This window comes from Hippoglossus hippoglossus, chromosome 12 (assembly GCF_009819705.1).
Source record: "Hippoglossus hippoglossus isolate fHipHip1 chromosome 12, fHipHip1.pri, whole genome shotgun sequence".
NCBI classification, from domain to species: Eukaryota; Metazoa; Chordata; class Actinopteri; order Pleuronectiformes; family Pleuronectidae; genus Hippoglossus; species Hippoglossus hippoglossus.
In genome coordinates, this window is record NC_047162.1 from 9,093,691 (window position 1) to 9,119,867 (window position 26,177).

Below are 26,177 nucleotides of genomic sequence, written 5' to 3' on the forward strand. Positions count from 1 at the left end.
TACAGTTTATGGTGAAACTGTAACTTAAGCTATGTCATCTAGGAACATGACGCCATCTATCACGATTATTTCCCATGTCTGTCACGTCAATATTTTGGCCGTGGCCGGCATCCTCCCTCGTGCCAACCAATAGCGAGCGAGCACACACATACACACACACAACTCCTCAACAGGATGCTGACTGAGGTCATTACTAGAAAATATTTTTTTGATTGTTACATAAAGTACCTTTAAAAGTTCACAAAAAGCAAAACATGTGAATTAAGACATTGAAAATGACTCAAGCCCCGAAACAAATTATTGACTACACACCTAAAAGAAGAATCCAGAGGAGACCAATTTCCGAAATAATCCCTAGTTGAAAAGCATAAATATTTTACAGTGTCAGCATACACAAGCACCTCTTCCAAACAAAGGGGCATCAAGGTCTACGAACAATGTCCACAATAACAGTTGATTTGAAGTCATGCGACTGTGACACAAGAAAATACTTTATAAAAAAGATTATCTTTAAAGCCATTGAGAGCACTATATGAAGGATGTCTGTTCACACCCCAAAACTTTGTCACTACTGCAAAGCAAAACACATTCATTTCTAATTCCCAATAAAAGCAGATTTCATATAGTGACTAATTGAGTGAGCTGTAACGCTATTGGTGACGTTAAAGGACATTTTTCTCCTAAATTCATTATAAACTGCCTTTGTTGTCCAAACTGCTTTCGTTTCCGACATCTTAGCCAACAGTTCCTGTAGAAATGTGGTTGTGCTTGACAGACAAAACTAAAATTTCAGGTTTTTATTCTAAAATACGCTTGTTAACACCTCTTTGAGGTTTGATTTCATCTAAACTACAAGAACAACTGTCTATTTTTTATATCTTTTAAAACACCAAATCAAGATAGTATGTCCAAATGCACTTATGTCTTCTCAAAAATATAGCATTTCAGTCATCACAACAAAATAACAGTTCTATAAATATTTTTTTCATCTTAGACAAATCCTGTGTCTTCCAGTGCCTCCTGTAAAGTAACCGCGGGACAACTTCTCCGTCGTAGTGCGTAGAGCCTTTAAGCATCTTCTGTTCATGTGTCATCTTCAAGTTTCAGGATGTAGGAGAGACTGTTCAGAGCTTCCTGTTTACCGTCAGGCCTCACAAGCATCACTGTTTCCTTCCAACAGGCTGCAGGAGACACAGTTCACTCCCGGCTGACACAATAGGCAGATTGTTGTCACGGTGATGGCCAATAAGGTGGCTAATGCTGTCAAATATGTGATCTTTTGTCCGTACCTTTGGGAAGAGAAAGAGATGTTATGAGTCTGATTCATACTCACTGATAACTTAACCAATCACTCATTTCTATCTCCTTTCAAACACGCCCTACTTGTCTTTGAACTCCGTCTTACCGTGCCCTCAGGGTCCACCAGCAGTAGGTGTTTGGCAAGTCCATTGTGCATGCCCGTCAGTACATAAGACCCAGGGTTGGTCGTGCTCTTGCGGACCAGGAAGTCCCCGTCTTCTCTCAGCAGCTGTTCAGCGTCACGACGGCTCATTTTGCCGTGATACCATGTCTTGCCCTCCAGCTCCTCCTGCGCCCGGAAGGCCAGTGAACGCACTAGAAGAGGGCTCGAGTTATCCATGGATGCTGCCTTGTGAAGACCAGACACCTGGGACTGGGCCTGTCCCTGGCCCGGCGGATGGGACTGAGAATGTATCGCATCCTCAAAGGGCTCTGTTATAGGTGGGGGCAGGGCCGAAAAAACTTTATTAAGCAAGGAAGGAAATATCCAGCATAGTTTTTAACTTGACATTGTACAGAAGTCAGTATTTGTAAAGTATGATGGGCCGTAACTCATCTCTTGGAAGTTAAAGGTCATCACAGGGTTGTTATTGCTTCATGATTTTGAAAAGATTGTAATTGGATAATTATTGTAATGGTCCCCGGCATGTGTTTGAGAGTTGAACTGAATGTGAACAAAAACTTTATTTTTCTAAATTCACAAAAAAAAATCCAGGGTCACTTCCAGGCAATCAGGAAATCTGGTGATCTCATGTTGCACAACTCAGTGCAAACAAATCCCAAAACAAACCTATTAGATATTTTTTTAAATAATCCTCTGCCTCTCCTACAAAATGAAACTGTCTCTCTGTCTTGTGGTGATAAACCTTTGGTTTACAGTTTAAAACAATCCCTCACTGTGATTCCACCTGCACAAACATGTAGTTCAGGAAACCATGAGTTTCTGAAGCCTGTAGCCCTCTATCCTCAGAAGGAGGTATTGACTGAAAACAAAGTGGAAAAGGATGAAACGCTTAATATATAAATATACTTCTTTTAGTGCTTCATAGTCCCTCTTTGATTATAGACATGTAACAGTGACAGTTGTAAATCCACATGAACACATGACACATGTGAGGTAATACAAATACCCTGATATCCTCTTCAGGATACAAAATAAATATGACATTACAACAATCAAGTGCAGTACAACTGATCTGTAAACCCAGAAATATTGCTCATACTGATGAGGATATTATGTATGGAATTAAACTGCAGTATACTTTATCAGTGGAGTGCCTAAAAGTGAAATTGTAGACCTTTAAAGAATATATATTCTCAAACTTTTACTCAATGTATGCACTCAATTTCTATAAAAATACGTAAGTAAATACAGTACACTTCTATATTTACCTTATATGTCATTAATTCTAAACTGATGCACTGATATGCTGATGACACAGTGCTAAACAGTTGCCAGCCCGTTACAGAGGCACAACAAACAAAGTAATATAAAGTCGCCAGATTATCTCGTGCTTGTCTTTGGACTGTTAGAGGAAAATCAAACAAGAGCCGAGTGTGAAGCCAAGAAGACAAAACCACTAAACCTGTTTACATAGTCTCTAACAAAGTCAGTGCAAATGATAGTGGAGAAAATGCTTGTGTCTATGATTAATCATAAAAGTTAGATTTTATTTAACAGTACTATATATAATCTATTATATGGTTATTCAATGAATGGCTTATTGAATAAGTCAAGTTCATAATCAATTAAAGTCTTTTTTCTGAACTGTGTTATGCATGAAACTGCGTCAAATTTGATTGAATAATGACTTTATCTTCAGTTGCTGGTGTTTGTTAGAAGAGGAACAAAGTGTTTCTGGAGGGCAATATTAAATAACAACTTAGATTTCATATAACAGTTCACTTTGAATTGTACAAATGACTACTCGCGTGTAATTTGTGTCATACCTTCTTCATACATGCAGTATCTTCATGTAATTTATCTTTCATGTCTGATATTAATAGCAAAGCTCAGGTTGAAGTTTGGAGGTGGGAGGAAAAAAGGGGGTGCACTGACATCGACACTGGCCTCCTATTGTCTTCACTGTGACATGATGTTATTATAATGCCACATCGACGTCGCTGAGAAAACAAAAGCTAGGAATCCCCTTTAATTAAGATCTCTGATTAGAAAATGGCCTTAGAAAGTTATTCTGAAGTCAAGGCACTGATACTTTGCTTCAAAAGGTGAGTTTAAAAACTGCTTTGCCTGAAATCCTTTGCAGCTACAAAGGGAAATAGTAAAATAATACACTGAATTATGTGAAAAACAAGACTTACTCATGTCAAACAGGTCCTTCTGTGGGCTCTCTTTGGCTGCAGCTGCCATGCCCTTGGTCACATTTTCCGCCTCTGCCTGGAGAACTGCGAGTACCTGGGCATCAATCTGCTGCGTGTTCACGTACATGGGCATCTCGGCTGTTTTCGGTGCCTGACCTTTACTCTCCGGCAGACTGCTTATGTCAAATGATCCTGGACATTCAGAGAAACAACCACAGTCAATGGTGAAATTCTGCTTAATCAAATGTGTATGTAGCTAGTGTGGCTTTTCTTACCCTGTTGTAAGAATATGGGCTTTCTTTCATCTCCCCAGTTTTCTCCACAGTGCCGCCCCTGGTAATATGTCTGATCTACCGAACCTGGGCCCATCTGATGACATACAAACACACAGTGAATATTTCTGCACTAAGAAATGGTAACCATGAGTTGATATTACCAAAAAAACTATATTAATTAAATATAGTGCAAAAATTAAGATGAACTTTGGTACATTTGCCTATTAAGTGCATTTCATTTAGGATGCAACCGGACTGAGAATGCTTGAAAAGGACGATTTCAGTGTGTTTCCAAGTGGCCTGTGGTTGGTTTGTTTGTGATTTGACAGCAACCAAACCAACCACAGTATTCTGTGATCACAGAAATTTGATTTGACAATAATTTTGAGACACTAAACTACTATTGAAACCATCTGCTGACTGGGAACTGCTCAAGAGTGATTTAATAGCGATCTACGTAAGAAGATGTACAAATAGTTTGGTAACCATGGTCACACACATCAGCACAAGAGTGAAGGTATGCTGTTAATCATTTTAAAATTTCTTTGACATTAGAGAACATAAATGTACACAAAAGACGCAGTAAAGTGAAATAAAAACGACTTGTCCATCACCAGGATTTGATGCCCCACATGGATCCATGTAGCTCTGATGATGATGGATGAAATCAATCTGTATAACTTCATGTTTACTCTTCTTAGTTTGTAGAAAAAAAGCCAGTGTGAACACAAAGGGGAGCAGAACTAAAATAAAACTGTGTGTCTGTGTGTTTTTCTTGATCGAGACCAGGCACATTAAGTCCATATATCTTACCTGGCATCCATCAGCTGCTGCATTCTGATTGGTCAGCCGGGTATCGATGAAGCCTCCAGGTGGGGGCATCTTTCCAGGGATGTTGTTATAGTACGGATGTTCAGCTGACTCCTCCTCTTCTTCAGTCCATGGTAACTCCTCCACGTTTAATACCCTGGGAAAATAAAAACATGGTTTGATTATGAGATCTCAACACATCTTTTTGCGTGTTGTATGAGTGCATTGTGAACACTGTACCTGTCGTGTGTGGAGGACAGCTTGCTTGAGGGACACTGCAGATACTGCTGAAAGCGAAGGTCGAAGGCCTGGCCGATGGTGCTGATGACGTCCTGGGCCAGTCCGTCAGAGCACTCCAGGATGTGACACGCTGCAGAGAGTCGGAGCAACAAATTTTAATGAACATGTTGCATGTGAGATATGAGACACTACGGGGGACTGAAGGAATTAACACGTACCTCTTCTGTTAACTGGGTCCTTTGCTACATAGGCAACATAATCTGTTGTGTCCTAAAAGAAAAAATAAACGACATATTTTCCAACTGTTGTAATAACTAACAAATACATCACAAAACAATGGTGCCAGATAATTTGACGCAGGTCATTGAGTCACTTACAGGGTCTCCTCCTGATGCAAAGGAGATGGACTGCATGTGATGGTTGGCAATGATCTGTCAGGAGTAAAATCGCAACAGTGCATGTGAATTAACCAACATTTCTGCAAACATGCTGCACAGGTTCTACACACATGTTCTACACATGTATTTATTAACAATGGATAGATTCTAAAAGTACAACTCAGACATCAGGATAAGAGGGTGAAGGGATTGACCAGGTCAGGAAGTGTTATTCTGCTTTGTGTACTCTGTTACTGTGTGTAGGATCCGGATTATTACGGATTATTTGGTTAATTTAACACTGTTTGACTGACAGTGGGGGGAAAAGAGTAATGAGTCAATCACTGATCAGAAAGAAAAACAATTCTATCATAAATATCTGGATGAAAACAGTTGTGAGCATCGAGATCATCAAGCTGCCAACTTCCCCTGGTATTTCCAGTAACATCCGTAGAGGTCATGTCCTCCTGGTTGTCTTCCTCTTTTATTGCGTCTGCTCTTTCGTAACATAAGACATCCTTCTTTATAGAAAAAATCTCATCACCTTCGCAGAAGCTAAAAATAAGACTTCCTCCATTGTGACGATCTAATTTTAGAAACAAAAGTCTTCTGGTCACTTTTTTCAGCTTGTTATTTTACCATTGACACAATCCATGCAACGTTGTTGAGCATATTCTGTGATCGTCTCCAGTGAATCTTTTATAAGTATCTCCATTTTCCCTGACTCAGTGGTATTTGTGTATGGCAGCAGTCTACATTAAAAGTATTTGGGGTGATGTTTTCAAAAGACCATCTTACACAATGTTGTCATTTTGTCATACTGCCCTAGTAGTATCATGAACATTGTTTTTGTTTGCAAACTGACCTGTTTGCAGTCGGGGGTCATCAGGTTGAGGCTACTGGTGGAAATGTTCAGGTTGATGGACATGCCAGCGAACTGCAGGTTGCTCTTGCCCAGGATACTCGACAGAGCTTTGGACGGTGGCTGACGAGGACATAGACAGACACAAATAAAACTAATTAAAGCTGAATATATTTTACCAAAGATACAGTACAACTTAAAGAAAAAATGTTTTGGGGAAATGATTCACTTTCTTGCTGAAGCTAAATTAAAAACATCTATCCCATTCTCATGTCTCTAATTCTGTTAAATACTGTATGAAGCTACATGTAGCCATCGGCTAGGCAGTTTAGCTTAGCATATAGATTAAAGAGGGAAACAGCTAACGTGGCTCTTTACGAAGCCAATGAAATTCCTGTTCCAAGCTCAATAATTAATTTGTTTCATTCATTTAAAAAAAGAAAAAATAGTTATGATGCTGTAATGGGTAAAAATGTTTTACCTTAGTACGGAGCCAGCTAAGCTAACTACCTCATCTTTGCAGTTTTATTGTTAGAAAAATTGCATTAATCTCAACTGATTCTCTAGGAATTTGAAACTGTCTTTTTATGGGTATCATTCAATTAACAATTATTAATCAAGGAATACAGAGAAGACAGTATTACCTCCAACAATGAGGTTTTCGCCCTTTGTCCATTTGTTGGTTGGTTGGTTTGTTTGAAAGCAAGGTTACGCAAGTACTACTAGACTATTACTGCAAAACTTGGTTGAAGGATATGGACCAGGGACATGGACCAAGAATAAGCCCATTACATTTTACTGTAGATCTGGACTAAAGGGGAGGTGCAGGTATTTTTTTCACTTTTTTAAACATTGCGAGGTGTTTTTTTGCTATTGTCACCAATTTCCCAATAATTCATGGATTTTCAAGACAAGATTTAGGCAGTGTGTGCAATTTGGTGCAGATTCAAATAAAAAGCTGAATGGATTTAAATATGGGTTCCTAATGGAATTTTGGTCTCTTGGCGAAGGTATGAGTTCAACTAAGTGCCATTCTAGTTGTTTAGGTTGTACTGATCATAGATTGGTCCAGGCTAATTTCATCTAACACTGTAAAGGAGATTGTTAAAGTTTGAATACTTAAAATACTATGAATAGTGTTTTTAATAAAGAGAAGAGCGGAAAAATGTTGCCCAACCCATTTAGGATTCGCAGCATCAAGCTGAAGTGTGTTTGCCACAATAACATTATCTTACGCCTCACATCTATTCTGAGGGAGAAACTAGTCGGCGCTGATTCTGTGTAATATACTCTTCCCTGACATTTGAGCAAGCTCTAGAGAGCAAAGTAATGCTTCATTTCACACCCCACATTAAGACACAGTCTCCTCACACGCTGTGGACACACACCATGCACATGCACACACACAGACACACACACAGCAGCTCAGCCTCCTGATCACAGATATTGTGCACTACATGAGTCACTAAGCGCTGTGCGCCGTGTGCAATACATCGTGGGCTGGAGCTACGCCCACGCACATACAGTCCCATACCTCTTCATCTCTCTCCTTTCTCCTCTGCTTCTCTCTCTCTCTCTCATCCTCTCTCTATCTGTCTCCCTCTTATTTAACAGGAAGGAAGGCTGAGAGAAAAATAACTTACATAGACACTGCTATATATAGAACACAGAAGGATAAATGACTTTCTAATGCTGCTTCCTCTTTTTCTATCTACTTTACATTTCAACGTTCATTGACTCCTCTTTTTCATTGTATCTTTCTATCCCTCCCTCCATCCTCTCCATCCATGTACCTTTCTCTTCCGCAGAGCTCCTTTGGTCCCTGGAACAGCCTCACACACCAGGCTGATGGCTTCCCTGGAGGGAGGGAGAGAGGAAGATGAAGCCAAGATGGTGACCACACACAGCCAAAGCACCACAGCTATGTTGGCATTAAATTGGACTGTGTGACTCACTTTGACAAGAAATGCATTTTGTTGTCTTGGCAGGAGCAACATTCAAGAGTGTAGTGTCATGCTAGTGGCTCTGAGAGGCTGTAAATGTTGACCTCAGCATGCTCACAGTGACAATGATATGCAACAGGTATAATGTTTAGCATGTTCACCATCTTAGTTTAGCATGTTTAGCATACTGAAATAAGCTAATTAGCACAACTGAGGCCATTGCATACTACCATTTGTTTTGCAGGTATTTGGTCATAAAGTATTGGATATAATTTTGATATAATTTTGACCTAACGATGGTGCATCATCCAAATGATTACAGTTCATCCTGCAGGTAACATTAACATAAATACATTTCACTTAATGTCAACCTCATGGTGACTAGACAGAGGATTAATACTGTCAGTAGGATTCATCCTCTGGAGACCATGAATATCAGCAACAAATTTTGAGAGATTTCATTCAAGACCTACAGACCGATATTAGCACTTGATTGGTTATCACAAATTTTACAAAGCGAGAAATTAATTGTAGATAAGCTAAATAAAAATATTGAGGGTATTTCGGCCTCAAAATTTCTGTAAGGACCTCCACTTCACTCACTTTTGGAGGGAAATGATTTGTGAATGTATTGATAAATTTGCTGGTGTTGCAATCTGTTTTGATTTTGTTTCCATCATAATACAGAATATGCCTTTATTATAATTAGATTAATTAATATTTAAAATAGAGAACAGACAAAAAAAAAAACACATTTATGGTATCCCTCAACTCCATAGGCTGTTACATAAGATGGCCACAGGGGGCCGGAGACAGGACTTAGAATATAAGAGTATATATAAGACACCATGTGGACTAGTTAAATACAATGGACCTCTAGAAACCAGCTAACTGTGTCTGGTATAGAGTGTTGCACATCAGATAGTGAAATCTAAAACTGTCCCTAAGATAAGTTATCCATTTTATTCTGCTGTCGCTATAACATAACCATGCTGTCATTTTTATATGAAAGACTAAAACACGAGGATCAGAACATTGGCTTAAAGATTCAGTTGATTTGATACAAGAAGTCAGATTTCCCTCTAAGACGATGGTTTCATGACAGAAACAAAAATGTTAATTTGTGTATCTTTTGGATAAATCATGCAGAGCAGCGGGTTCTTTTAGAAACGCAGAAATCTAATAATAGCAATAGAATGAGACATAGGTTTCTCTGTCAGTTTGTCTCTCTCGCTCTCTGTCTTTCACAAACAGTGTGCGGTATGTGAGAGAGAGAGAGAAAAAGAGAAAGAGATTGGGCCACTGTGTGTCAAGCAGAAAAGTAGACATGACACAAACCGATTCACTATCAGCCTTTGCCTCACTGCACATTGGTCAATGACATTAAAGAGACACACAGACCCACAGCTGTTTCCATGCAAACAAATTGCGATAAGAGGAAACCTATATGTAGACTAATACAGACTTTGTTTAAACTAATTTCCTGCTAATGTACTAATTATCGCTAGTGTAATTTACATGGAAAGATGCCAACTGACTTTAGTGAAGTAACAAGGTGCAGAAAGTCGTATTTCAAACAAGATACAACTAATTTTAATATCATTTTAAATTACATGTTTTTGTGATTTAAACTACTAAAGTATTTGTAAAGTACTGAAACTAAAGTATTTATACTACATAAACATATAGACAGTTCTACTCAGTAGAGAGTGAAGGAATTAGATTTAACCTATTCATTAAATATCCCATTTACTCATTTACAGATTATAATTACATTATTGTTTTCCTGGAGGCTTAAATTGCGGGACAGTCATGTTAAACTACTTAAAGTACCACTATAAGTATCATATGACTATTAATTTAAAAGTACTGTAACAAGAAAAATGTATGTATGACCATTAGTGGCTCTTAAAAAATCTCAACCTGGTTTTTAATTCGGAATGTTCCTATTTAGAGATTTAGAAACGGACAAACAAAAGCACATATTGTCTTAAATTACTGTGAAACGTTAGAAAACTACATTCAGTGTGAACGTACCTTGTTATTTGTGACCTTGTGGTGAAATCCAGCGATCTCATTGACCGAAGAACTTCTATACAGCCCAGATACTGGAAAACAAGAGTGAAATAAGTGTGAAATAAATATTCAATAGGATCGTAATATCGTAATATTCACATTTTCATGTCTAGCTTATCATAATGTACAGAAAAATCCACAACAGATTTGTTTGAGTTTCCAACTGAATCTCATTGAATTAAAACAACAGCAGCTAGAAAACCTTTCTGGCTTATGCACCAGGTGATTTTTATTTTCATCTTTGTTATCTAGTTCTTCTAATATCAGTTTTTTTTAAATGTACCCATACCAGCTGGTCACTTTCTGACTGCCATTATTAACATTATTTTGTAGCATGAATCACTGAATTAAATATAGCCACAAAAACACACAAAACATATTAAGTAAAAAATATTTTAAACAATGATCTTATAAATGCACATGTCAGGGACGAGACTGAATATTAAATTGGCCATTATTGGTTATTCTCCTTCATATGCTCATATAAATAAAGTCTGAAAAAGACTTACACCTGTATAAAATGTGCAAATGTGTTTTCATAAACCTGCCGTTGTCATTGTTTTCTAGTTTCTAATTAAAAATAGAAACATCCTGTGGGAGTTCACGAAGCCAAGGTCTGACATAAAGTGGATGCAAAGTTGGAAGGAAAAAAAATCAAGTCAATGCTTGTACGTCATAATATGATTTGTAAACTGCATCAGTGTGTTACTGTGCCACATGAGATGACTGTCGTCCTCCAATCCCATAAAACCATCTTCAGCGCAGACCACCTACTCACATTACAACGCCTCTACTAATTAATATTGCACAGACTGGGAACATTTTGTGCTGATGAGTTCTTATCGTTACGACAATCACATTCGTAATCCTGCTGTAAACAAAACAGACGTCCAGACACACAAACGTTTCCCTTTCAGGAAAAAAAACTTATTAAAGTCATAACTTTCACTTAGGGAGGCCTCTGCTCACCAGTGAGCGTTTCGCAAGTACCAGAAAACAAATAGCCTTTTGTCAATGTGACATTTTTAATGTTCTCTATTCTTAGAACAGTGAGCGTGAAGTGCACAATTCAGCAGGGTCAACAACAGTGTCAGAACTGTTAGAGACAATATTCTGATCATAACATAGACACTTGTCTTCTCTCATGCTATACAACACCCAAACAAGAACACGATTTACAAAGAAAAAGTAAACTACAGATTAATTGTCAAAATCAATGGGAGGCTGCAGTTCCGAAGAACAACCTCTAAAAGATTACATTTAAAGCTCAAGTGCATATGAGGTCCATAAACAGATGTGAAAAATGGCTTCCATATCATTCAATTTCACTCTAGTCACATTTAAAACAAAACATGTCACCACGACATGACGTGTTATGCACTTAGTTACTTTACATGGCTCTGTACTGTTCTGCACAGTCTACAAAGTACATACTAAATATGCGAAAACCTGCACCATTAAATATGATGGACATGGATTTGAATGTGCCGTAAGTAACAACAACATACTAAACAATACAAATATTGTCATAATAGTTCAGATACTTAATATTTTTTATTAATAATAGATCACATGTATACTAGTCTGTGAAATGGGTGGATTAGTGTGTTTCTCCAGCCTGTAAAGTTACTGTTTTGTTTCACTCCTATCGCTCTCAAACTGCAGCAAGCAACTCATTCAGCTAAAAAAAAAAAAAAGGATATGCTGAGACCAAAGCAGAGCTAAAAAGAAAGTGAATATTGCTCATATAATAAGCAGGTGTCCGGAAACAGAATGATATAATATTGTATCTGCTGGATATAAATAACAGGCAATCTTTTTCAGCCAAAAAAAACTCTTAAACTCCACTGCAACACCTGCCTAGTACAAACACAAGTTAGCTGAGGAACCAGATATTTCCCTCAGGATACGGTGGAGACCAAAGCAGAGCGACAATGGGATTTAATCTTGCACTTACTTACAGCAGATGTCCAGATACGAGTCTCCAAATAAATGCTAATGTTGCTCTCTGTCAGCTGGATGTAAATAACAGGCTACTATTTGATAACAAGATCGCAATAGCATCTGTACAAAATGGTTTAATGTCAATGTCTTCACAGCTTGTTCTGCAGCAACAGATTTAATGCATTTTACATATTTTTATTTATTCCTATTATCCTATTATTGCAATGAACACCTCATTTAATAGCATAAATTGCAACATACATGCTCATCTATGTCTATTTTGTATATTTAACATTTTAACAAGGAGAAAGCCCTATCAAATATGCTCAGATCGAAATAAAGTAATGATGCTATGAAATTACATTAAGAGAATCGTTGCAACGAATGTACTTCAAAAGTCTTGTGTGAATTATCGGTTTTCGACATAAACAAATAGCTACCATGAGCTGAAAGCGTGAGTGTAAACAATGTCACTGTCGATCAATGTCCTGTTACAGTAATGGCACATGATGTGCGAGGAGTGACCACATGACGCTAATTGAAAGTGCTGTGAGCAGAACACCATTTTGAACTCAATACACACAGGACTCAAACCACAGGGAGAGCAGGGGGGAGGCGGGGGAGCACGGACTGGACCCATTTCCCCTCTCGCAGTGTGGACGCTTTCAGCAGCATTGACTGGACAAATAAGCGCTCCCTGCCTTAATGCAGTTAATGGAATGTCACACTGGTCACAGATACTGTGGTGCTTTGTTCAGGGAAGTTGTAGTAAGTGTCATATGATGCCAATCCCACTGGCTAACTCGATTTGGAAATTACAAAACGAGGCATCTCTGTTTACTGCACTCATCCAGCACAGAAAAGCAAAAACTTTTTTGTGTTTAAAGTGCTGCTTCAATAAAAAGAAGACAATAAGAAAACATTGGTAGATGTTCAATTTGAAAATGGTTTGCTCCGTTTTCTTGATTCACTTCACACCTTGAGGAGCGCGGGGCTCAGCATCATCACTCCTCATGCTAGTGACTCATTGCTGGCATGATGACATTCACAGCTCTCGTAGTTATGCGCCAACTTGTGCTCCTTTAAATGATGTACGATGGCTGAACGGCATCGACGTGAGGTGCGGATGTGATGAGACAAACATGCTCTGTACGTCTTCCATCCCTGAGCTGAAACAGCCATAGAGCTCATGCGGATGTACAGAAATAACACTATCACTATGGTTACAAAAGCATAACGCTGTGGCTCCACATACACAAAACAGAAATATAAATGGAAATGATCGCTGTTAATATTTTGACATCTTGGGTTTTTCCTTCACTTTTCTCCAATGCTGACCTTCTCTGTTTTCTAAATTATTCAATGTCTGGTTTCTGGTCGCTCCTCCTTCGCTCAGCCTTCTGCTGTAGCCTGCCTACATACACCCACTCAAGAGCATGTTATTATGTTCGACATTATCTCTTCTTTAAACCCAACATGTAGGTAGCTATGCATGCGTCTTTAGAACAAATGAGAGACGTGGTAAGAAAAGAGGAGAAAAGAGGAAGAGGAGAAAAACACAAATGACAGGGTGACTAGAGACCACCAACCTTCACAATGTATGTCACCCCTGGACCAGAGATCTTCTCGCTCGAGTGTAGCCATCCTCTGGAGGGTTTGCTCACCAGTCCACCACCTCCACCTGAATTCCAGTCCTCTCCACCGGGCTGGAGCTCATCCAGCCTGCTCTTCTTGCTCATGCTGACAGCTGTCTCCGGCTGCGAGCAGGGGGTCGAATGGGAGGCCAAGCTGCACAGAGAGCCGCCCACGCCAGAGACTGCCGCCGCTGCTGTTGATGCCGCACTGGGGCTCGGGCCACCGGAGCTGCCTGGGCCGGATCCCCCACCCCCCTGCAGCTTAGACACAGCCAGGTCCTTGACAGCCGAGGGCAGACCCTTGATGCCCAGCAAGCTGCCTGAGTTGCTGAATTTCAGGCTGGACACCTTGTTGATGAGGGTGCAGAGGGTGCCTCCATCTTCCAGGTGGTCAGACCCGTGGCCGGTGGCAGTGCTGGGAGCGGTGGTGGTGGTGGTGGAGGACTGGAGCTCAGTCGGGGGAGTGTAAGATGTCTCGGCTGCAGACTGGGGGGTAGCCGAGACCTTGGGATTCATGGACAGGCCGTGGAGAAGATCATCGACAGATGTTACTGACTCATTCCTGAAGCGGTTGTATTTGGTACGGTGAAGCATACCCTTCTCTCTCTTGCTCTCTCCCCTCTCTCCACCAACCGACACGCACAGCCTGCCTCTCTCACAAGTGTGCTGGCAGACGTGGCTGAGCCGCGCTGATTACCCTCTCCTGTGACATAGCAGCAGCGGTACAGGCAGCAAACGCCTTTTAGCAATCACAGGCCACCTGACTGTAATTTTCTCTGCTGAGGTTACAGTGGCGGTTGTGTTGGACCGCTGCTGCTGCTGCTGCTGCTGCTGCTGCTGCTGTCACCACACTCCAATCTGCTGTCAGTAAAATCCAGAGCTGCAATCTGATCCGTAAAAAGGAAATATACAGACACAATCCATGAAAACACAACAGTGAGGCAGAGGAAGAAAGGATGGAGAGGAGGAAAAAAAGGTCTCTGCCAGTGTTGTGGTGCAGCTTGTTTGGTTTCCAGTGGGGATGCTGCTGCTGCCGCTGCCGATCTCTAGCCTAAAAAAAAAAATCCAAAAAGTGAGAGAACAGAGAAAGATCTATGTTGTTGCTGATCACGGATGCTGCGAGGGAGGAGAAAAATACTCTCTACTGACTGCTGCTGCTTGCCTGCCTGCTTGCCGGCTCAGAGCTAAAGCATGAGTCACTGATCTGAGAAAACCTTCTCAACAAAAGGCTTGCTGAACACTGCAAATCACTTCCTGTTGGAGGGAGAGGGAAAAAAAACCTCCCACTTACAGCACACTAGAATCAATCAATTTTTAAATTCCCCTGTCTGATATTAATTTAATGAAATTCTTTCCCTCGTATTTGTTTTACCAAGAGAGGGAAACAAAGAATGAGAGGTAGCTGGATTATTTAACACAGTAAAATGATCGTTTATAATAATTTGCATTATTTTATGTATGTCCAACAATTTATGTCCTATAAAAATGGATGGACGAACTGATAAAAGTTATGATATTAGGATGAAAAACACAAAAATAATAAATTAATCAAAGAATTGATAATAAATTAAGTGAAATAAGTAACTGACAGCTATAACCACAGTGACAGAAAAGCTTCTCTAACAAAAAATATGAAAACAACATTTCAGTTTATCATAAGGATGTCATTTTCTTTAGAAGGTGACAAAGAAACCTCTGTAAATCATTGAAAGATGCAATAAAGTAAAATCTTAGCATGAAATTTGCAACATCATTAATATAATGTCTATGTTAATTTTATAACAGCTGCAGAATATAGGTAGACATCACTCCTGCTATCAGGTTTCAGAAAACTAGATAATAGTCTCATTATAGCTGTTTCTAACATATTAACATGCGTCCAATAATGCAAGAAGAATAAATATTTCTTTTGACATAAAGCTGTTTTGGCACCATTTATCAAACATGGACACTAAATCTCTACCAGCAACAAAGGAACGGAAAATTCAGTTCCACTAAAAGGAAGCAGAAGCAGATTCACAGCTTGTCTAAAATATCCAGTAGTCGGTCCTGGTTGAACAACGTGAATGAAACCATCTAAAACGACACAGAACGAACGACATGTTTCTCAGGCAGATGAGTCAATGAAACAAGCGAAAGGATAACAGATAAAGCCCGGCAGCAGCAGCAGCATCAGCATCAGCATCAGCATCAGCAGCGGCAGCAAAGCATCTTTGTCTCCGTGGTAGCGGAAAGCAGACAGCCAGACACCATTCATGTAAAAAATGTCCTCAGGAGCATATAGCCAAGCTGAAAGACTGACACTCATTCACAAGCAGCTTCCGCTCTCTGCTGCAGATTTCGCACTGCAGTCCCTCCCAACATCTCTCTTTCCTGCCTGGCAAATACAGAAAAAAAAAAAGAGAAAAAAAAGACAGCACGTCTGCCTTCTCTCCTCAGAAACAAAGGCAAACACAAAAGCAAGGGAGGAAGAACGGGCAGGCCCTCGCAAATCAAAGGAGGAGGCGAAGAGACAAAGGAGAAAAAGGGCAGAAGACGAGAAAAAACAATCATGCAATATTTAGTCTTTTATGTGAATGAAATAGCAGGCTGGCATACCAATGTTTCTGTGAATGGAAGCAAGGCCTTTCTACCTCTGCAAGGCAATCCCTAGGGATGGCATGGTCTTGTCCAATGAGGAGCCGGCTGGATGACTCATTCAGGGGAGGCTTGCAGAATAGTGGAAGAGACCATTTCAAATGCAGGTGTACGTTCTGTTTTCTCCTCAATATCCTTTAAAACGCTGGGCACGTGGTCAGATTTGAGATGTTTGCGTGATTTTGAAATGATCACGAGCTGTTCAAAGGATAATAAATCCGAAAAATGATCCAGGATGGAAAATAGAAATGAAAATGCCACCCCCGTGATTTTGACCGCCACCATTACCATTTTTTTTTTTTTTATAATCACATTCATGTAAACAGTTAACCACCCACACATTTAATTAACAATTTACTGTTTATGTGTATAAGGACAAATAGTACAAACACACAAGGACAACACATGTATTTTGCTTTTCAGAACATTATTTGTGAATAAAAAAAGCTGAATTAGCATCTAACCACAATTATTGCAACATTTTATGATTTTAGATTTGAATTCGAAGCTCGAAAAAAATAAAAGTTGGAACTATTGTCTATTTAAAACATATAACCCTCCAAGACTCACATCTACGAGATAGTGATCATTCTTCACCTAATACACAGGTTCAATTATCAGCAGACAATAATGGGAAAGCAAGTATTTGTCAAAATTCTCTTTCATATGTATTTGTTGCCGCTTTATTATTTTCTATAAAGCTTTTTTTAAATGGTCCTAACAATCAGTTTTTCATATTTCTTTCTTTATATTTTTATTTCTTATTCTTTCTTCTGTTGTAGAGGAATCTTCCTTTTCCTCGTTTTATATATTACACACTGTTTTTCAGAGGGTATAATATATGAAATGTAAAGCGTAAAAGTATTGAAATACTTTCACCTATGCCTTCGCTCTGCCGTGTAAATGTGGAAGTGAGATAGGTCCGCAGAATACCTTAGAAGGACAGATTGGGCTGTGTTATCTATCTTCATACCGTGTAGCCATTGGGACAGAGGCGAAAAAAGCTCTGCTCACACGTCCACGTCCTCCTCTGTAAGCAGGTGTCCAGTATGAGGCCGAGATCCCGAGACACAGGAGGCCCACCTGCCATCTCCCCGCCACTGTTGAAAGAAACACAAGGAGGCCGAGCTGAATGGAAAAGGGTGGTTATATCTGGAATATCTGAAATGCAAGATTATGATGGCTGCTTATTGGAAGATTATTGTATGATGGTAGGGTCCATTTGTGGACACGTCACAAAGCATAAAGCGAAAAATAAATAATAAATAAGGGATCTGACCAGCCTGCTCATGATAAAGAATTAAAGGATTCCAATAATCCTGGACTCCTCTTCTCCAAATACATTAAACTGGTGACTAGGTAGCAGGTGATTGACATGTTCTGCAATGCTTTCAAATGTAAAGAAACATTAATGTATTTGCCACTAGTATAACCCATAATTTTTCTGGACTGCAATTTCTCCAATTTCATAATAGACAAAAAAAAAATGTACACTTCTCATAATAACATAAAAGACCTCTAACTTTGCTCCATGGCTGCATGGTGTGGTTGTGTACAGCCCTATTTGTCAAGTGCTCGCTCATGCTATCGTCCGTAAAGTTGCTACTGTCCATGCATGCAGACAGTCAGACCTCATAATTTCAGCAGCAGTTTTGCATGCAGTGCAGTTCTCTCTCTCATGTGATAAGTTGTCTTTCACTCTTGTGTGTGCGTGTCACATTAGTGAATTTGTTGCACGTGAGGGTGACGTTCGTGCACGTGCACGTGCACCCCCGGCTATTGCCATAGACTGAATGAATTGTGTGGGGAAACGCTGCTTCCACCAATTCATAAAGCGTGAATTAACAAAGAAGGGCCACACAAAAGATAAATATAAGTCATTCAGATAAACATCCAAAGTTCATTGAATGTAATAGATGTGAAAAAAAATCTTTCTAAGTAAGTTTCACTGTGAGTATGTGTGATTTAATACAAGTGTTCTTTCTCATTTATAGCCATACATTAAGTGCAAATGAGAAAGAGACAGAGGAAAAGAGCATCGGTTGGCGAGGAACGCAGCAGACACATCTCCACTTGACTACAGTTGCCAGGTTACCAAAAACATTCAAAAAAGCAAAGAGTTATTTTAAGACAAGCGACAAGCAAAATAACCAATGTTACAGAAAGGGCAGACACCAACAACGGGTTATATGTGAACATTTTCGTTTACCTTTTTTAAGCATTACACACAAGCAGCTCCAGAGATTTGGTTCATGATTTAGGTTTGTAATATTTAATGAGAATTTTAATAGTCAAAATAAAACATGGACATGATGTACAAGCGATTAATACACTTGGGGAAGTTGTATCATTATCACAATTTCATACCAAATATATTTTGAAAAGGCTGTTTTCTTTGAGGCTATTTGAAATGTATTCTCTGGAGTCTGACAATTTTTTAGATTTCACTGAAATCAGAGAGTGAGTATTGGTCTTACAACTCCTTAATAAATTATCATTTGGCTCTTAAACCGCTGGGAGCATAACGAGAGCAACAGTTTAGTAACAAGATTCTCATTTTAACTGAAAAAGGTGATTTGTCAATTTTTGGGTTTAGAAATGTTTTCTGCTGCCCCCCAGTGGCGAAATACTGTTATTGCAGGTTCAAGTCTTACAAATACAAATACAATGTCCAGGGGGTGATATGGAATAGTATAAGTATAAGTATAAGGACCAGGCATAAAACAATGAGAGGGGGAATATTTTTTGTCCATCTGTATTTCGAGAATAAAGTTGAAATGTGAAGAAATTTGTCAAATGGTCTAGAATAAATCTTGTTTTTCAAGAATACATTTAATTTCAACATAATTACTAATGTTAGCAGATGTTGCTTTCTCTACAAAAACCTCTGTATAGATGATATTGATGAAATTGTACTTATTGTTACTATTGTAAATTATTTCTGTTTTAACACATAAACACAGTGTGGTAGTCAGTATTAGTTATTTGAGGAGGTTGCTTTGAAAACTATAAGTTCATAGAAATCACACAAGCTTGGAAAGATGGAACACACTTCTCTGATTCAATAGGGTGTAAGAAAAAATGGTTTAGTCATATTTTATTCTCAACATTTGAACTTTTTTCTTGGGGTTTCAATTTTATTCTAGAAAAATGGGGGAAAAAAGTCTTCAACTACTGTCTTATTATTCCTGGCCCCAATACTCGAGATATTGAAATGATGAAAATGTAGACACAGTGCTAATAATACAATTTTTTATCTTTCTCTTTGGTTTTCACTCACTAAACAAAAAAATTATAATTTATTTATGACCTACAACGTACGCTTTTTATAGGGACAATAACATCTAAAGCCTCGAGAGCTCATTTTCATAATCTTGTCGAAGGCGGGCATCATCTGAGCTTTCTGTGAATGGTTCATTGAAGAAGCGGCGGAGGCACAAGAGGATCAATATGCATGAGTGTGTTTGTGTCTGTAGACCCTCTAACCTATGCTATCCAAGCCACTTCAGGAAACCAGCTAAACAAAGAGCAGCTCTAGAAAAGTAATTCAACAAATTATAATTAATATTACAGCAGTGCTGACAGGAAAAAGGTTATTTCTTTTTATTATTAAAAGGACTTCCTCTGTTTAATGTATTGAATTAGTAAAACTGATTATTATGATGCAATTCCCTTTCACAATCTCTTTCTCGTATCTGGATAAACCTGGGCTGAGAAATAAAACGATATCCATAAATAGGACCATGAAAGTTTGATGAATAGCAATAAATATTCAAAACATAAATTTATTGTTTATTTATGTGCAAGCAGCGTGAGGAAGTATAACACATAATCGATCTACCTCAGATTAGTCAAATGTTTTGTTTGTCATTCATAAAGAGGAGTTAAAAACCACAACCTTTACTGAGGAGCCAAAATCTGTCTTAAAAAATAAATATTAACGTGACATTTATTGTGATAAATTATTGATATCAAACATGTTTAAATATTTTTGCATGATTATGCTGCCATGATTCTTTTTATAAATAAAATGACCTGAAGCAAGTTTCGAGGTCACATGACTTAAATCGTCCAATCCGCTTTAGGGCAATTTGCACGCAAACACGCTACATGTGGGTCATGCTGTCAGTTTTGTTTGCGTGTTAATGTTTTTTGACTAATTAGACTTCAACTGAAAATATGTCTCGCAACCAAATATGTTATTCGGACAGGTACAGTGACGAGCATTATGAGTACAGGTGAGCAACACGAACTTTCTTACGTACTGCTAAGCTACAAGCTATCTACCTGTCAGCCTGTTTAACTTCTGTGCGTTGACCTCTTTTTATATACTGTCTATGGTTGAACTAGACGTGATTTGCCATAAGCACGAGTTAGTCTTCGTCTTTTCTTTCTTCTGACCCTTTGTCAACACGGAAACTAGGATTAAAAGTTGTAAGTAAAAAGTATAAATTTCACCTTTACGTTGTGTCGCTTGATGAAGTTACTGCACGAGTAAGTGTGGAATTGGGTTGTTGTTGTTGCCCCTTGTGGCCTTTGGGGGGAAAACAACCACTGAGCACTGAAACTGCTGTTCTCCGAGTGTTGTCTACATTCCGGCCTCAGGGGGCAGTACATATTTCATCTTAATGTTAGGTGTTTAATCTAAATGTTAATTCTAAATCTTTAATCTAGATATTGAATGTTTAGTTTCAATCTAAAATGTTGTAAATAATGCAATTCATTACAGAGACAACACTTTGGTTTAATTACAACCTGTATATTTAGGTGGTCAACATCTTTCTGTTATTATCAACCTGTTAAATAACAAAACCTGAACACGATTAAAATGTCACAAAACCATGACCTATTGCCGGGTTATCGTATTAAATCAAATTGCAAACTCCATACAAACAAAAAGCGGGAATTACATACTATGTCAGTCATGTTTGTAGCTTTTACAAACTTGGTTTCGCTGTGATTTTTAAGATATGGTGCAAGGACATTTAAATGTGCAAAGTGCATACATGCATATTTGGAGGCTTACAATCAAAAAACCTGTCAAGATTTGTGCATATGATATAGATATGGCTGCATTGTAATGAGTGTGTGTCAAACCTTGCAGCACATTGACACTGAGTCTGTCACCACCAGTTTCACTTTCTAATTTCATCAGACATGTTGTCCTGCCTCGGAAAATGATTCAATATGTTCCGAGATCGCACCTGATGTCCGAGGACGAGTGGAGACAACTGGGAGTGCAGCAGTCCCAAGGATGGGTGCACTACATGGTTCATAAACCAGGTACTGTATGTTATTACTCCCTCATGCTCCATGGTGTTGGCTCCCCTTTCAAATGCAAATGGACTTATTGTTTGCTCTAAACAAGGTACTTTCACCGAAATAAAAAAAGAAATTCAGAGTAAACGTTTGTCCTCAGTATAGCAAAAGAAATGTTAATGTGTATACGTTAACCACTTTGAAGCTAGAAAAACGTGTCGGCAGATGTTGACAACTACATTTCCAGAAAAGTGACGTGTCCTGATAAGAATTGCAGTGACTTGTTTGTTTCATTTTACTTTCAGAGCCGCACATCCTCCTCTTCAGAAGACCTCTACCAAACCACTGACATGATCCCGCTGACACTAGTTATTGTCTGCTCTGCATAAGTTGTACCTTCGCAGCCAAAGAGCACAGTTTGTACAGAGTCATGGACGTCAACTGTTACTCAGTGCATCGTATCCAACTGGTTCCACGGCTGTCAAACAACACTACACACTAATGTCTGATTTGCCATCTTAGCTGCAATCTGCATGATATGTCTGTTTCTGATCTGTGCATGGTGAGGAGTTTGCATTCGTCTGTGTCGACCATAATTGATTTCATGGAATCAGCAGGAAGAGAACTGTCATGTGACTTTGTGTCAGCACCAGGACATGTGTGGATGATGCAAATGGAAAATACTCTCGCATAATGCTGCTTTTTCTTGTATTATTGTTACTGACTGGAGATTGTCAAAGCGCTGTCAGACCATGTTTACTGAAAAAAACTTGATTGACATTAAAATATTTAGATACCTTTGCTGCTGTAACACATCAATCACGGCCTATTTGATAAACAATGACCTATCCACACCATGTTTTTCTCCTTTTTTTCTGTTGTGATCCTTTCTTTGGTCACAAGAGGGTGCTGTGGATCCACTTGTGGTAGATGGCACACTGTATTGCTGAGATTTACAGAACCATATTTTTTGTTTCAGTTTCACAGTTTGCATATATTTTTTATATTTAAAGTCTAGCTGTTTTATTTAATCATTCTTCGTTAACTCATCACACGTTTTGGTCCATTTAGTCAAAGCTGTATCTCTACAGTCAAAGAATCAGTTGTAACCTCTGTAAATGAACAACTGGCTTTAAAATAGAAGTGTTTGGTTAATAATTCAGATGGTAGAGTGTTCCTGTGGAAAAAAGCTGATGTATCACTCTACCACTCTAGTTCGATCCTGCAGGATTAATACAGGGTTTGCGCTGGGTCATAAAATGTCTAAAAGAAGTTGTCACTATCTGAATCTCAGACCTTGAAATTCTTTAAAATACACTGAAATATTTCAAAGTAGGGCTTAAATACTTTTAGCCAGGTCATTGTCATATCAATGTTCATGTAACGCTGCTTCCATCATGCTTTCAAATTTTGTTTTTGTAAGAGAAATGTTTGAAATGTTTTTGCCGGCATGCATGTGTTTCAAGTGTTATTCTCTACCAGGCTACTTCACCTTATCTTCCATTATGGGAAGGTGAAAATAATTCTGGGACTCTGATATTCCTTCATATCTGTCGCACTTGATGTAGGTCTGAAATTTCATCCGTCTTGGTCTTAAAATGGTCTTTAAAAGTCTTACATTTAAATTGTTGAACCAACAGATATCGAATTTGAAACATGCTCTGTCAAAAATTAACCGTAATGACGTTTAAACCAATATAAGCATCAATAAAACTCTCCCCATTTAATTCTGTTTCAAATACTCAGTTTTAATTGAAGAAACACTGACTACAGACAAAGGGAATAAATTCCTTTTGGATGCTGTGGTTTTATCTGAATTCCATATATGGTGATATCCTCTATCTAAATGTCAAACATAAGAGCTATTCTAACTGTGCTTGAAAAGACTTTTCACAGTAACCCGGTCTATTCCTGGGATTGAATCCTTTGAATAAGCCTGGGCCTCGACTATCCAATATGTCCAATAAAGGTTAAAGACACTATCATCTCAAGGGACACATTCACACTGTAGCTGTGAAGGACCAAAAAGGCGTTGGAAGGTACAAACATCATAAATAACTCACACTATGAACAGGCCTGATCTGCCACAGATGCTACATCATGTACATATATTTATCAGCTTCCCTCATATACCATCTGTTCCATACAAGTGCTGCTTTCAGGACGTTCATTACATTAATGAAAATAAAAATAAATGCATCTTTGGTGGGAAGGCAGCCCACACGTCCCCAGATCGAGTCCACCAATGAGCTCCGTCTCCTCGCCAGGTTTGGGTTAGGAGTCCCAGCACCCGTCCATCATCACGAGCAGGTGAGCCCCTGCAGGAGGCAGGTGTAAATTCTTTGCTTCATTGTCCATCAAACTCCTACACAAGAAGTGACACTGGGACAATCTTTGTGTATTGTAGCTGTTTATGATGGTGTCAGTGTCAAAAGCATGCTCCACCTGGGCTGAGGACCATGTTCACACCTAGATTCAGCCCACACGAGTGAAGCTCACTGCGTCTTCACGGAGCTCAGTGGCCGTCACAGCTGTCCTGTGGAGGGAGGAGCAGAGCTGTACTGTACAAGTAGATCAGGAAGTAAATATTAAAGAAATATAGACTGATTCAGCCTAATTATCAGGCTAGAGCTAAACTAATTCACCAAACCAAACTGTTAAGCAGGGGGGGAACTTAATTGTTTTTACTGGTCCAACTGCCTTAAAACATGCAAGTAGTACAAATGCAATCAAAGTAAAAACTCAACCAAAAGGAGGGAAATATCTATCTATAATAATAGGAGGAATAATGTACTACCACTATTAAATATGATAAGATAATGTGTATGTGTCATTTTTGCACTGGAAGCAATAAAGATTTGTTCACAAAAAAAAAAACTTCATGTCACATGACCTGTGCATGGATTTTTGGAATGAATCTAACTTGTGATCCTTGTGGAGCATGAGTGTTGCATTATCCACAATATGATGAGCTGAATGTGATTAATAGATCATGTGGGACAGAATGTTGTCAGTTAAATGCATTAAGGTTAAATGGTTAAAAAAAGCTGCATAAACTGCTGGTAATTGAATTAGCTCATTGAGTGCAAACACCTTTATTCACACAGTGGAAAACACGCTGCAGGATAAAAATCACCAAACACTAAAACTCTTAATTTCGTGGAAATGAAAGCACTGGCTGCCTGTAGCTTTGTGATCCAAGTTATTCTCCACTGGCCCAGTAAATCTGGACTTTGCACTTCTCTAGTGAGAGTTCAAAGACGAGAGTTCAAACCACTTAGCTGGAGCCAAACATGCAGAGCGGGTTAAAACCAGCGCGTGTGATGCAAGTCGACCCGGCCAACTGCATAATACCGTTTCAGCGACTGGGAGAAAACACACTCACTCAACATGCGAGAACATAGACATACCCAGGCCTTTTCCCATCTTTTTAGCAGCTGCTCATGCTCTGTGAGTGCTCCTCTCCACTGGTTCAAATCCCTGGATGGAATGCTCTCCTCATCTGTCGAACAACCACATCTTTTATGGATGTAAACCATTAAACAAATCCATCTGAGGAGAACTATACAACCAAAATCCAAGGGCCTAGTCTTGGCACCCTGTTCCATTATCACTCGTCATGCCTTAAGTGATCACATTTTATTTAATGATTTGGTTTTTAATACTCAAAAAACCATAATACTCTGCACACCGGACATCATTAGAGCCACTCAACACCAGATACCTCCAATAGTGAGGCGGAGGTCCACCTCAGACATGTCATTCCCTGTGCTGGCCTCAGCGACACATTGGTAACGGGCGTCCTTGATCAGCGGCCCCTCTCGGAGCCAACTGCTCACGAGTACCTCTCTCTGACCCACCGGCTGGCGGTACTCCATTATGGGGGTGTCCAGACTGTGTCCGTTTATTAGCCAGTGAATGTGGACATCACTGGGACCTGGGGGACAGAATCGCACTTGATGTTGACCCATGGCGGTGGAGACACGGATACTCCACGTAGACGGAAGGTACAGGAAATGGGAACGCTCGTCTTTGACGGGTCCTTTTGTGGTGTTGAGTAAACTTGGCACTATATTTTTTACCTCTGCCAAGGAATTAATGTTTAAACCCCGTCTGTTTGTTTATACAGTATGTTGGTTTGTCAGCAGGGTTACACAAAGACTACTGAACGGATTTACATGAAACTTGACAGGGCCAAGAAAGAACCCGTTAAATTTGGCGCAGATCCGGACAAAGGGGCGGATCTAGGAATTTTCTTTTGCCTTCTTGTTCGTGTTCGGACATTTTCACTTATTTCCGAGAAAAATAATTGATGGATCTGAGTGGGTGCAGTTTGGTCTGGCTTGAATGAATTTTTCTGTTGGGCCTTGAGATGCAGAATTTTCCTGTTGTGAACGTGACTGACCTGGACAATCTCCTGCTGCATTATTGATATGTGAAACTCCGGAAAATGTTCGGACCCAATTTTACGGACATTTTCCTGCGTTCATTTCTGAAAA

At 39.2% G+C, this 26,177-nt stretch overlaps 3 protein-coding genes across 5 annotated transcripts in view; 1 reads left to right on the forward strand and 2 right to left on the reverse strand.

Moving 5' to 3' along the window:
- On the reverse strand, positions 1-17,521 carry shc3 (SHC (Src homology 2 domain containing) transforming protein 3). 2 transcript variants are annotated; one of them, XM_034601453.1, is made up of 14 exons: positions 17,393-17,521; positions 16,381-16,490; positions 13,738-14,669; positions 10,166-10,236; positions 7,979-8,042; positions 6,189-6,308; positions 5,324-5,377; positions 5,165-5,216; positions 4,947-5,076; positions 4,710-4,863; positions 3,897-3,990; positions 3,622-3,813; positions 1,406-1,731; positions 1-1,289 (listed from the first exon to the last, which is right to left on the reverse strand). In XM_034601453.1, the coding sequence occupies exons 3-14, from the start codon at positions 14,374-14,376 to the stop codon at positions 1,161-1,163; spliced, it is 2,025 nt and encodes a 674-aa protein (XP_034457344.1). In that variant the 5' UTR covers positions 14,377-14,669; positions 16,381-16,490; positions 17,393-17,521; the 3' UTR covers positions 1-1,160. The 2 variants fall into 2 exon arrangements, with proteins under 2 accessions (XP_034457344.1, XP_034457345.1); XM_034601454.1 differs by lacking the exon at positions 16,381-16,490 and having other exon boundaries at positions 17,393-17,490.
- A 2,126-nt stretch (positions 17,522-19,647) lies between these two features.
- zgc:86839 (uncharacterized protein LOC415200 homolog) lies at positions 19,648-22,193 on the forward strand. The gene is made up of 3 exons (XM_034601455.1): positions 19,648-20,657; positions 21,575-21,702; positions 21,984-22,193. The coding sequence occupies exons 1-3, from the start codon at positions 20,599-20,601 to the stop codon at positions 22,025-22,027; spliced, it is 231 nt and encodes a 76-aa protein (XP_034457346.1). The 5' UTR covers positions 19,648-20,598; the 3' UTR covers positions 22,028-22,193.
- Positions 22,194-23,293: 1,100 nt separating this feature from the next.
- sema4d (sema domain, immunoglobulin domain (Ig), transmembrane domain (TM) and short cytoplasmic domain, (semaphorin) 4D) overlaps positions 23,294-26,177 on the reverse strand; it is a 42,297-nt gene continuing 39,413 nt past the window's right edge. Inside the window, exons 18-20 of one of the 2 annotated variants that reach the window (XM_034601450.1) lie at positions 25,403-25,615; positions 25,089-25,180; positions 23,294-24,214 (exon numbers count right to left, since the gene is read on the reverse strand). In XM_034601450.1, coding sequence (XP_034457341.1) covers positions 24,194-24,214; positions 25,089-25,180; positions 25,403-25,615 — 326 coding nt within the window. In that variant the 3' untranslated portion in view covers positions 23,294-24,193. The remainder of the gene's footprint in view (positions 24,215-25,088; positions 25,181-25,402; positions 25,616-26,177) is intronic. The other variant, XM_034601451.1, reaches the window with a different exon arrangement.